This window comes from Amphiprion ocellaris, chromosome 14, assembly GCF_022539595.1.
Source record: "Amphiprion ocellaris isolate individual 3 ecotype Okinawa chromosome 14, ASM2253959v1, whole genome shotgun sequence".
Classification (NCBI taxonomy): Eukaryota; Metazoa; Chordata; class Actinopteri; family Pomacentridae; genus Amphiprion; species Amphiprion ocellaris.
Genome location: NC_072779.1, coordinates 8,168,945 through 8,182,969, shown reverse-complemented (window position 1 = coordinate 8,182,969; position 14,025 = coordinate 8,168,945). Strand labels below are relative to the sequence as shown.

At 38.6% G+C, this 14,025-nt stretch overlaps 1 protein-coding gene across 1 annotated transcript in view; it reads left to right on the top strand.

Annotated features, from left to right (window-relative positions):
* The first annotated feature begins 561 nt into the window (after nucleotides 1-561).
* Nucleotides 562-14,025, top strand: part of LOC111573060 (four and a half LIM domains protein 1-like) — a 16,495-nt gene continuing 3,031 nt past the window's right edge. The window contains exons 1-4 of the mRNA XM_023277016.3: nucleotides 562-693; nucleotides 12,237-12,416; nucleotides 12,509-12,683; nucleotides 12,993-13,162. Coding sequence (XP_023132784.1) covers nucleotides 12,261-12,416; nucleotides 12,509-12,683; nucleotides 12,993-13,162 — 501 coding nt within the window. The 5' untranslated portion in view covers nucleotides 562-693; nucleotides 12,237-12,260. The remainder of the gene's footprint in view (nucleotides 694-12,236; nucleotides 12,417-12,508; nucleotides 12,684-12,992; nucleotides 13,163-14,025) is intronic.

The following is a 14,025-nucleotide window of genomic DNA, read 5'->3' as shown; positions in this document are numbered from 1 at the left end:
TTAAAGATCCGAAACACCCTATGACACCGGGTTCTTCACATGCCCAAGTAGCACCAGAAGGTGCAACTCAAACTCTCAAAGTTACTGGCCAAATATACTCCAGGGTATTAAATAGTCCAGGTTGGTTTATACAGTGAGGTAATGTGTGGTCAACAGCCTTGAAATGTGAAAGTGAGAACAGTTTTCTTCAAAGTAATGACAAATAATTGAAAATACAAAAGGTTAGGTAAGCGATTGCATAAGAGTTTACCCCTCAGAATTTACTCAGGATTTAGTAGATGCACTTTTAGCTGCAATTACAGCATTGAGAGTGTGTGGCTAGGTCTCAATCAGACTTACTCATCATTGCATTATGATGATCTCCATTTCAGAAACTGTGTGACTTTTAGCACCGAATGACTGAATTGTTGAGCCGCTTGCACTTATTTTACATTTAATACATTAAATTAATTGGCCTTATTTTTAAGAAACGTAGGCTGTTTTTTTTTTTTTTTTAAATTCTCGTCCAAATTGTCTTTTATTTTGAAAATCCCATTTGCTTGAGGAGCGTGACACTTACTCTTATTTTGAAGGCGGAGCCGCACGCCTCGGTCTGGTGCTCCACAGCTGGCAGGATCTCTAACGTGTGAGCGGGTCGTCAAAGCGGAGCTCCGCTGCCTCCAGAGGGCCGCCGCAGACATCACTCTGATCCCGGTAAGGTGACCGAGGAGCGCCGCTGGTGGTTACCGGCCAGAGCGGACAGACCCTCCGCTGCTGGAGGCTGTTTTTTTCCCCAGACAGAAAACGAGAAGTTAGTCACTGCACGGCTGTTTTCTAGTTTGCACTGGGGCATAAAAGTTACATGGCGCTTGGTATAGTTCTTTCCACTCTGCAGGATGCATGTTTTATGGGTCTACTGTCAATATGTGATCAGTGTAAGGTTATTGATTATGATAAGAATCCAGCTCAGAGCAGATCACCTCTTAGTCTCTATGTGGCACTAACCCTCCTCCTCGTTCACACATGTTAGGATTTCATGCACATTTCATCTGTAAAGCAGTATTTTGATATGCACAGAGGAAACTAGCCCTAAAGTTGTCTGGGGCGTTGGCTGTCTGTCTGTCTGTCTGTCTCTAGAAGTGTGTGTGTGTGTGTGTGTGTGTGTATGTGTGTGTGTGTGTGAGCTACAGTTACATGCTGACTTGTGAAATCCTGGGCTGCTCCTGAAATCTGTTTCCAGTTAGGAAGTCTCTTTTTTTTCACCCAATGATGGAACCACTGAGGCTAAAAAACGATTCACAGAGGTCAATTAAAATTCCTGTACAGCTATTTTTTTTCATTTGTCCACTATGTGTGTGTGTCTAAGTGATGCACATGGCTCCAGCAGCTACATTCAGGATCTCCTTCTCTTAAGTTTTGGACTGTTAACAAGTCACACACTCGATCACATACAGATTCTAGAAAGAAAACTACAACGATCCACGAACAAAATTATGTTTCCAGCAACACTACTGGAGGAAACATCAAATCGGACATTAAGTGAAATGGAAATGAACAAAAGTGTTGAAATAATCCATTCAGATCGCTGGATATTGAGTTGAGTATCACACACACACACACACAGACCAGAAGGCCTTTGGGGAGTTTTTTTTTTTTTTTATCAGAAGTCGAAGCCAGTGTCTGCATGTTAAAGAAATTACCATGAGCTCAGTCCCATAAAATACATCGCAGCCTCATAAAACTTTATGCAACTGGCCTGACTTCACGTCATGGTAACTCCCTGTTGTGTTTGGCCTGTTGTGAGTTAAACAGGATTGAATGTAAATAGGATGCAGACGCCGTGTTTTTGCTTTTCATTGATCCCCGATGTAATCTCGATATTTTAGTAGCAGTTTTATTAGGGATTTTTATGGACTCCTGCAGCTTTAACAGTCTGACAACATGAAAGTGAACTAGACTTTCAGTGCGAAACTTGGCGGTGTGTTATCTTTGTCTTGCAGCTATTAAAATCGGTCGTGGTGTGTTTGACAGTAATCGGAAGTTGTGATTTGTATGATGTGAAAGGAAGGAAACAGGGATAGGCAGCTGCATCAGCTTAAAGAACAGCTAGAAGAAAAATAAAATGGTTGCATGTTACAGACCTGCTTAGAATAGGAAGGTAGAAGAGTTGATCAACACCACATTCATATTTTTCTGTTAACCCTCCTGTTGTCTTCATTTACGGGCACCAAAAAATATAGTTTCCTTGTCTGAAAAAAATCCAAAAATTCAGCAAAAATTTCTGAAAATTTGCCAAACCTTCAGGAAGAAAATTCCAAAAATTCCTTAAAAGTTTCCCTTAAAAGTTTTATATTAAAAAATCCCCCAAAGTTGGCAAGAAAGTTCTTGTAGTTATTTTCAAAAAATTAGTGAAAATTTTCCCAAAAAAATCCTAAAAATATCTAAAGTGATTACATATATATCAGTAAAACCTGTATTTTCTTTAAGAACATTCACAAAAAATCAACCAAAATCCAGCGAAATTCACTAGATTTTGGTTGATTTTTTTGTGAATGTTCTTAAACAATTTTAACATTTCTTTTTTCTACCAAAAAACAGATATTTTTTGGGATGCTCAGAAGTACCTACCGTGGAGTCGGTACTTTTTTCTCCACAAAACAGTCCTGAAAAAAGTTCTTAAGTGTGGCTACCGTTCATACTTAACAGGTAGATGAGAGAGTGGAATCAATCATGTCACTTAATTCTCGCCAAGGAAGTTAATAAATGTATTTTTTTAAATGTCGAAATATTCCCTTAAGCTTACAGGGACTATCAGACAGATGTAAAATTCACGACGAATTTGAATAAAGAAAAGGAAAAATACAGCAAAGGCTCGTACTTTCCGCAACTGTGTATCGGAAATAGTGAGTGCATCATAAATGTAGCCGTATATCAAAGTCCCTCTGTGTGCAACCAACTGTACAACTGAAACAGATGGTGCTGCTTGTTATGAGGAGAGTCAGTGTGAAAAGAATCTCTTTCATCCACACCTTTTATAATTAATCAGTAAAGGAGTTGTAATTGAAGTATCCGCTGGTGGACTTTGGAAATGTTTTGATTTGTAGCAATAAACTTTGCGCTGATGGTGCCAAACACAGTGTTTTTCAAACATAAGTTTCTAAATTCTCAAGATATCTTGTGCTGTGTTCACCCTTTGTGTTTGGCATGCCTCAGGAATAAATACACTGAAATGGTGCAACAGCACAATTTGTAACAAGCGGATATATTCTGCATAAAGCTCAAAGCCAGACTTTTAGAAACGTTCAGAGTTCGCATCAGTTTGAGCACAAAGATGTGGAAAACGTGACTGGCATTTAGAAGGTGCTCTCCACTACCATTATTAAAACCTCGGAGTAGCTTTTCAAATAATAGTGTCTCATGCTTTCAGTCGTGACTTGTAAATCTGTGTCGAGGAGAATTAAAGTTACACTGAACGTCTTGGTGGACAGTTTGTTTTGATTCTTCACCAGTCTGTGAGCTCATTCATATTTGTGGTTGAACAGTTGAACTGATGGCGAATGATCTAATGTTTGGTCCCCTGAAGGAAAATTCATACAGATTATTTTCATACAGAAACTGATTTAGAAAAGCTTCAGCTCACAGGAGAAGTTGGAGCAGCTGCTGATAGAGTAAGAACCTGGAAGAGCGGTTAGATGCTGAGATTTGCAGGGATTTTGTTGGTTTCAGATTTATGAGAGGAGACTGGAACAGTTTGAAGGCAAACAAGCCCACGAGACATCATGAGATAATTTTAGCGTTAAATTTTACCATTAGATTTGAACATTAAGGAGGATCCTTTAAACAAAGCTCTCTTGAGCACACATGGAAAATGTCACGGACACTTGGGGAAATGGAAATTGGTCATACATTTCGTTTTTTCAGCTGCTCTGCTCTGAAACACTTCTCTACTATGAATGCAGAAACTGGAGTGTGTAACTCAAGACTCAGGTTATAGGAACATCTAACCGGCAGCTTCTGTTAAAGCCATCATGTATGTGCTGTTGTAGTGGGACATGCTGTGTTTCTTTCAGCTTCGCTCTCTACTCAGCTCAGATCTGTTGTATCGGCTCTATTCCACAGTCTGGAATGTGGCTCACCGGAGCCAGATAAAACAATTATTCAGTCCGCCTTTGTGGCCTACAAACGTTTAGCTGAACTTGCTGCTAAGTTTCAAACACTTGTGTGTATTTATTTTTCAGATGGCGTGATTAGAATCAGGGGTGGGAGCGCTCTCAGTGTGATGGTGTTGGGCCATGATAAGGAAACACTGATCCTTCAAGGTGCTTTTAAGCAGTATTTGTGTATTAACAAGGAATCAGTTGACCATGTGTAATATGAAGGTGATGCTCCCACAGCTCTGCAGTTCACCTCAGCTTTATGGAGCTTTTTTAAATTGTCTTTCAGCTTATTGTTTTGGTTTTCAGCTAAAGAGGCTCTGATAAACTCTCTTAAAACGAGCTGCTGGCCACTAAATGGGTATATTAATATATATTATATAGGGGAGGGACTTTTGAAGTCCATGGGATATAGCTTGCATACATTTTTATTAAACGTAAGAAAAAAAAACTGTTCATTATTATCACGTCTTTACAAATTCCATAACTATTTATTATAGAAACAATCACTTATAAATAAAAAATGACTGGCTATCACTAAAATGTCAACTAAATAACCGTCCAATTTTAATAACAACCACCTTTCTAATTAGCTAAACAATAATAAAATGAGCTTATTCAAAAATGGTTTTGATTGTGTTCATTTTATGAAGTTGAGAGCAAATTAACTCAAACACATTCAGTTGTAACTCTTTTTTTTGCTGTTTATTAAAAAAAGAAAAATTGCATGGTACTCATTTCCTGCAACTAATCTACTGAAGAAATGAATAAAATCCCCAAAAGTAAATTGTTTGCCACGACTTGATTCTTTAAAAATGAAAAAAAGACTCATCTGCAACCAACAATCAACTGAAAAAAACGGAGGGACTTCTAGGCTGAATTGCAAGCTGTGTTTACACTGAGCATATGTGTAATGTAGTCTAATGAGAAGCAATGTAGTAAACTATCTACAGTAAGCAGACTTACTGTCTTTTCCCAGGATTGGTAACACCTGTGTGCACTTGTTGTATAAATATGCAAGATGCAAAATGTTGTATATAGTGATTTCAGTTTTGTATGGTTTTGTTTTTTGTAAAGTAAGTAATCAACAAAATTTAACTTGACTTCATCCCACGGCATTATAACTGTGTCATACTGTCTACTTCTAGCCATAGTTGTGCTGTTTCCATAGAGGTGTAGGACTTTGTACTGAAGTGGAAAAGGAGCCCACAGTGAATAAAAAATGTGACCGGAGCAAATAAACAGCCCGGGGTGAAGGTGGTTTCTTCCCAGCGTCACTATATAATAACATATTGTTTTTCACACCTTGCCTTCACATTTAAACAATAAGTGATCCCTTATCATAACTGAGCCGGTTCACGAAGTGCAATTAGGGCTTGAGTCCAAGTTTATAGTTTTTCCGTGTTATCTAATCCATTATTATTAATCTACATGCCATTACAACAATAGGTGGAAATGCAGATAAAGTCAAAGAGCCATTTCAAGTATTATAACAGTTCAGTGGCTTGCAGGTCAGGCAGCACTCAAGTATAGGATAAATATTTTGCACATTCACAGTTCAAACCCTCCTCTATTTTTAAACCACCAGGAAGCCGACAGTTTCTACTGAATGTCAGTGATTAAAGACATTTTTCAGATAAGTCAGGAGCACTGAGGTCACACCTGCAGCACAGACTGAATGACGTAAGTTCAGCCAGGGGTTTATGGTAACGTGAAGCTGCTTTAATGACAGATGAAAGTAAACACAGGCAGTAATGGCCGGTGCATTGAACAATTTTCTGTGTGTAGCTGGACTGTGCCAGCTTCTGTTGCAGATTTCCTGTTTCTCAGTTTTCCACTACATTCTTCAGCGATAAGCTCATGCCAACACACAGACGGGAACACACAAATGGTTGGTGCACTAAAATAACACGCTGCTAATATACTAATCCAGTTTGTTTGCTCATGTTCACTCTAGCTGCTATGTTCTCTTTACATGCTTCTTTGCCTTCGCCTTTTGTCTCTTTCTCGTGTTTTTCAACGCGTGCATGATTTTCTCCTCGTCCACATGACATGATGTCATCCCTCTGCGCTCTATTTCCACTCCATGGATTGGGCTGGTTTGGACAAACTGGTTCAAGTCAGGTGGCTGAAACTTAAACAGAGGTGGGAGATGATTCACACACAAAGAGAAAAAAGGATAGAGAAAAGACGAAGGGATTCAGAAGGATTTTAAACCAAAGCATCCAAACCACGCAGCAGAGGATAAAGGATAACTCTGATATTTTCTTATTGGTAATAAATGCCAAAAAAAACTAACAATAAACCAATTTTACTAACAAGCCTGTGCATCTAAAGCTTGATTTCTCAGCACTATGAAACTTCATTATTGTGCATATCAATTGGCTTCAATGTGTCTGATTCAAAACAGTCCCTACAATTCACTCCTGTCTGAGCTGATTTGTTGACCTTGTGAAAAACACCAGCACCACTAATGGCTCACCCCAACGCCAACCCAAATACTTAACCTTAAAATGTAATGTGTGGACAAAATAATGTGACTCTATGGACAGATTCACGTCCCCACAACGTGAAGCGATCGCACAGAGTTTTCCTTGGCTGCCGCACCGCCCTTAACGCTGCGTGGCAGGGCTTAATTTTGCATTTTACTGTTTCCATAGTGATCAAACACACTATTGGCAGCTTGGGTGGAACAAAATGATGTGTTCTGTACGTGCTGCCGTGTCGTGACACAGCAAGAATATTTATTGCTGAAAAACCAACCAAAAACATGCAGCAACAATGTCCTCAGAGCCGGGTGACGTCAGTGAGACCTCATTTATTTTGCTCCAACCTCTGTGGATACTGGCTGTCTTCCTGTCAGCCACTGTTCGGCTCCCATCAGATAACATTTTTATGATGCTGATAGCCAAGCATTGCTATTGCCTGCTATGCAGAATTGGACCCACATAGTACTTTGTGTAATGGTGGACTATCTGCACAGTATCTATGCCTGTGCAGTTTTGAGTATAAACAAGAAAAGGAGCAGAAGGCACAGATAATATTAAATGTATTCTATAGCGATAGCTGAAAGTTTGCAAACCCATACAAGTCGTAAAGTACATAAAGGGAACGTAATTAGACAAAAATAGACCAAAATCATATGCTTGGTAATTTACTTATTGTTGAAAATGATCCAATATTACATATCTGTGAGTTACAAAAGCATATAAACCTCTAGGATTAGCAGCTGAAATTAGAGTCAGATGGGAGTGGATGTCCGTTTTTTCTACCAAAATCTGATCTTCACAACCTGTGATTGCAGAAGCGCATTAAGGGACGACTAAAAGAGATGTTTAAAGACCTTGGAAAAGAAGTCGTTGATCTTAAACAGGCTGGAAAGGATTACAAACCATCTCCAAAGAATGTGGACTCCACTAACCCACAGTTAGACGGACTGTTTACAAATGGAGGAAATTAAAGACTATTGTTCAATTTCGCACAAGCAGTCGGCCAACGAAGATCAGTCCAAGAGCAAAGCGTGTGATAGTCTACGAGGTTACACAGGACCCCGGAATAACTTCTAAGCTGCTAAAGGCCTCTTACATTGGCTGATAGTGATGCCACCATTAGGAGAACATTGAAAAACATTGCAGGTTGCAAGGAGAAAGTTACTACTCTCTAAAAGAACATTACTGCCTGTCTGCAGTTTGGTGAAGATCATGCTGATGAGTCAGAAGACCTTTGAAATAATGCTCTGTGGATGAGTTGGAAATAGAACTTTTAGGTTTAAACTAGAGAAAGGAAAACTGCACTCCAGTTTAAGAACATTATTTCATCTGTGGAGCATGGTGGTGGCAGCATCATGGTTCAGGCCTGTTTTGCTTCAGTTGGGCCAAGAAAGCTCGACTTCATTGATGTAACAGTGAATTCTTATTGACACCAGTGAAATCCACAGGATAATGACATTTTCATAAACTGAATCTCAAGAGAAAGAGGGAAGTGCAGCAATACAATGACCCCAAGCAAACAAGTCATTCTAACAAGGAATAGTTAAAGAGGAAATGAATCAGTGTTTTGAAAACTGAAGTGAGCATTTCATGTGCGCAAACCCCCTAAAATATCATAGTTTAATCTGTTCTGTATGTAGAAATTTGCTAAAATCTTTTCAAATTGATGCGTGAAAGAGATCAACATGTAGGTATAGTTACAGCTACACAAATATTAAAAGTAAATGTTTGCACACAGTCGTACACTTGTCAATAACTAAATAAATGGTCAAGTATGATATTTTTGTCTTACATGTTTAATTGGGTTATTTTTTCCTACTAGATTGCTCATGTGAAAATCTGATGATGTTTTAGATCAGAATTATGCATAAATAAAAAAAATTCGAATGGCTTCATAAACTTTGAAGCAACAAAACAAGAGGAAGCTGAAGTGTGAAAAGGAGATAACAGGTAAATACCCGACTGGTAAGACTTGCTGTCTTCCAATGAAGATGGATGAGTAACCTCACCCTGTCAACAAATAAACCAGCTGCTGGTTTCTCCATTAATAAGTGATGAATTAGCAGGTCACTGAAAGGAAGATGTATGTCAACTCCACATGGTTTCAGCCTCAGTTTGCGAGGAGACAAAAGAAGTTATTTAATCAGCTTTATTAACAGTAGCACCTTTAACCTCGGCCACATACCTCAGCGTGACTCTGGGTGACAAACTAACATCAGGTTTACTGTTTAAATCTGTCGCACTGCATGTTGTGCTGACATTATGAAATATGGTATGAAATTGTTTCCTCTATGACTACATAAAAATATGTAAAATTATGTTTTGTGTGAAATGCCTGACTAAGTATTGGAAAGAATACTTTTTGATCCCTTGACTTTTCCTCTGGTAAGCTATAATGTCAATTCATCAGAGGAGGGGAAGGAACATTAAACTCTGGTTTACTGGTAAAATAAAGTTACTTCTTAACACAGAACCTTTGGCATTTGCCAAAACGAATCTCAATGAGGTGACAAGTAAGCAGAAAGGGGCTTGTAGGTGCTATTTAAATAGAACTAATACATTTTCCAATGTATTCTATTTACTGTAAGACCAGCAGTGTCGTTATGTTCTACAGAGTTTACTAGCAAAGTGAGACTACGTAGCAGCAAATCAGGACCAAATATAAAGACATATTCATCCATCACTAATTGAATGCATGTATGCTGTGTAGGAAATTATTATATATATAAAATGTAGAATTCTGAATATATGGAATGAAACTCGGAATATATGGAATGAAGCTCGGAATATATATGAAACTCATTCTAGTTACATATTCACATATTCTGAGTTTCATTCCATATATTCCGAGTTTCCTTCCATATATTCCGAATTTCCTTCCATATATTCCATGTTTCATTCCATATATTCTGAGTTTCATTCCTTATATTCCAAGCTTCATTCCACATATTTTCTGAGCTTCATTCCATATATTCCAAGTCTCATTATATATATTCCGAGTTTCATTCCATATATTCAGAGGTTCATTCCTTATATTCTGGGATTCATTCCATATATTCCAAGTTTCATTCCATATATTCAGAGGTTCATTCCATATATTCAAAATTCTAGATTATATATATTTTATAATTTCCTAAACGGCATGCCATATGGTGCACTTAGTTCGAAGAAAAATATAATGGGACCTTTTGGAGGAAAATAAAGAAAAATGTACATATTTGCAACTTCTAAGATAGTTGTAAGAGATGCATTTGCATATTAAAAGAGTGATAAAATGACGCCTACACATATTACCAGTCAGAGACATAAAGTAGAGATACTACTGAAACCTACTGCTACCAAAGCAATCTTTAATGTAAAACTGTTATGTATGATTTCTTGATGTAAAAAAAAAAAAAAAAAAGTTCTGGGGTGAAATTCTAAAACTTGAACAACTTGCAACTGTAAAAATTAATTCCCAGCACCTTCCAGTCCATAGCTTCCTCTGTCCACCTATCTCAGGCAAAGATAAGCATAAATTTCCCTTATCGACATTAACAAACAAACATCGTCAGCTGTTGCATCCAATGAATCTCTAAACCCATTTGTGACTTGTGTCAAAAACTCAGGCGAGGTCACAAGGAAAAGGCAAACTTGAGCATTTGACAACGCAGCCCAAACTTGTGGTAACATCCTCAGCCAAAACCAGAACTTCCTCATGAATGTGTGCTGACATGCAGGAAGCGAACACTATAGTTTGTGGTTTCCTAGGGAGTGGTTCATGTAAGAAGTGGAGTGTGTGTGCCGGTTCTGTCAAGAGGTTGTAAGCGGTCCAGATCTCACCACATCAGTCATACCAGGCATTCCTTCATGTGTTCACCTCACTGTGTAGAGACACACACACACACACACACACACACACACACACACACACACACACACACACACACACACACACACACACACACACACACACACACACACACACACACACACACACACACACACACCAGTTTGTGAGAATTCCTTGTGGTCAGCCAGCGTGAACTTGATGTGGGAAATGTCTCGAGTGAACAGACTGTATCCATCTCTTCCCCTACATTTCTGTGTGTTTGTGTAGCCGTGATTTTACCATCTTGTTGTGTATTCTTTACAATCTGAAATCCTGACCCTGTAATCACGGCTCTGTCATGAGAGTTTTGGAGGCCAATGTGGCGATTTTGGTTCTATGTTTAGAGAGTTTATGCATGCTGTATTTTAGGAAGAGTGATTATTGGACTGTGAGAAATCAAGTGGAGTCAATTTATACTTAGAATGCATTTAAAAACAACAAACGTGGACCAAAGTCCTTCATAGAAAGTTTCGATGTTTGGAGTTTTTAGAGGATAACAATGCCAACAATGCATTACAGAGTTGTACCTTACCTGAGAGCAAAGGAGATGGAGAGAGGTGATTGGTCAGTAGGTTGGAGGGATCTAGACGGATCTTCGGTAGCAGCTGATGAAAAGAGGCCAGCGAGGGGTAAGATTCCTACATAGACAAGGAGAGAGGAAATAAAAGCATGAACTCTAATCTCCGAATCATTTACCCCAGTATGCTGCAGACACAGCTATTATATGGCACAGCTCAACCACCCAGTTTCAGAACTTGCTTTTCCTTGAATGTTAACAAAAAAATGACTACTTTGGCATGTCTTTGTATGCAACACATCCTAAAACAAGATTTTAATTTCATCCTCAGATCAAATGACACCAACCTGTATTGTTGGTCAATTGTCTGCCTCTCAAATCAGCCATAAACTTTATTGTATGAGCTTCTTTATCTGAAAGAGATAAGACGTATGGGCGAGAACGAACAGAGCACATATGCAAACACACAGGTGAACACACAAAAACACAGATAAAGACACCTGTGTTGCTATGCTGTTACACAAAACAAATATGTCGATGGCGCTGTTCGAGTAATGACAGGCATCTCATCAGCAAACAGTAAATATCAGTGAAACCTGTTTCTTCATCTACAGGTACAAAGTGTATCAACAGCGCCCCTCTGTGGTAGTTTTGGGTGGCTCTTTCCAGTAAGAACACCTGAAAAAAAACCACTAAATCAATGCTGAGATGCTTACACACAGCTGTGAAAGAACAGAATCATTAAATCTTAGATCTCTGAACCCCAAAATCGGCCAGTGGGTTTGAAACGTATGTTAAAAATCATCAAAATGACAAAGTTTGATCAGACACCAAAACAAAGAATCATCAAAGTTTCAACTTTACGACGGTCCTTGTAGTATCTGTGAGGTGCTGTTCAAATAGTAGAAATAATAAAATCTAAGTTTAATGTGCAGGTGCAGGACTTTATGTTGCAGTGAAAAAATGAGTCCACAGAGAGCAAAAATGTGACAGAAGCAAAAAAAAAAAAAAGCAGCAACCATAAACTGCTTAGAGTTCAGATAGTGAACTGTTGAACATTTGAGCTGATCTAGTCTTATTTTTGATGAACTACAACCAAATAATTCTTCTCATAAATATCAGGAATTCTTAAAATAAATATAAAATCTGCATTTTTTTTTTTTTTTTTTTTTACCGTGATGCCTTCATGGTGAGCAGGATTTCAATTCTCTCTCTTCTTGCTGTAGTTGTGAGTCCACTTCAACGTGACGATGGCAGACAGCTCACACTGTTTCTACTGTCGCGAAGACCTTGGGGGGAAGAGGTTCGTACGTAGCGAAGGCCGGCCGGTTTGCATCCGCTGCCACACCAAGTTCTGCGCCAACTCCTGCGCCGAGTGCCACCGACCCATCTCTGTGGAGACCAAGGTGTGTTGTCAGGTTCACCGTCAGAGTGTTGGTGCTTTATTTTTCCTTCCACGTACCTCTGAGAACAACTTCTCTCTGTCTTCTTCCGTCAGGAGCTCAGCCACAAGGGCCGATACTGGCATGAGGAGTGCTTCCGTTGTGCAAAGTGTTACAAGCCTCTGGCCAAGGAGCCCTTCAGCACCAAGGACGACCGCATCATGTGTGGGAAGTGCTGCTCCAGAGAGGATGCTCCACGCTGCCACGGATGCTACAAACCCATCCTGGCCGGTACGACTCATCACTTTCACACCTGGATTTTGTAAAGTCAGCAGAGAAGCTCTGTGAGGGCTAAGATTTGGGAAGAAAGTGACCCATTGGTCAACTTATTTTGGTGATTAAAAGACCAAAGAAACACAGTTACACAAGACAAACTATGTTTTAAAAGAATTTAACACAGAAATTCATGTTTTTAAGCCAAATAAATGAGTATCTACGGCTTTTGCATTCAAAAAGCACCGTAAACACTTAGAACTGGAGTGGCTGTCAAATGTCCATCTACAGGTTGTACTTGATCAGTCCTTTCCTTGTCTCCTGCAGGTACAGAGAGCGTGGAATACAAAGGGAACTCGTGGCACGATGAATGCTTCACCTGTTGCAACTGTAAACGACCAATAGGATCACAGAGTTTCCTCTACAAAGGAAATGACATTTACTGCAGCCCCTGCCATGACAAGAAATTCGCCAAACACTGTGTCAGCTGCAAAAAGGTAATTTCTGTCAAAGGTGGAACTGGCTTGCTTTCTTATAAGCAAATTAAAGGATCAAAGAATCACCGGAAAGTGATAATGAGGCTTCCTTATACAGCATGTGCACTTTGAAGGGTTTCACACTTTGCTACTGTGTAAAACTTTCTGATTCTACTCATTTTTTTTTACCATTACTTTGTTACATTTAGTGCAGAGGTGTCCAACTCATTTTAGTTCAAAAACATTCAGTCCAATTTTATCTGAAGTGGGTCGGACCAGTAAAATCACAGCATAATAACCTATAAATAACTATAACTCCAAATTTTTCCCTTCTATTTTAGTGCAAAAAAGTACAGTTCTGAAAATGTTCACATTTAAGGAATTATCTTTTTACACAACATTATGAACAACCTGAAATTTCTTAATAAAAATTCAATTTCAACAACATTATGCCTCATTTTATCATTTACACATTATGACTTACAGATCACAGAGTGTCTACAAAGGCACAAAACATTTAGTGACAGTATTCTGGAACTGAATAATATAGTATTTTACTTTACGATTAAAACGCTAGAAGTCAGACAAAAAAAATTACAAAAACGAGACACAAAATGAAAAAAAGAGACAAATGACACGAAAGAAATCTGACAAAAAAGTTACAAAGCGACAAAAAATTGGACAAAAAGGAACAAAATGACAAAAACAGACTAAAGAACACAATCGAGACAAAAAGGAAACACAGGACGACAAAAAAATGACAAAAACATGAGACAAATGACAAAAGTCAGAAAAAAAACAACCCAAACAAGACAAAATATTACAAAAATGAGACACAAATGACAAAAGATTAATGAGCAATCTTGTATTGTACTTTATGATCA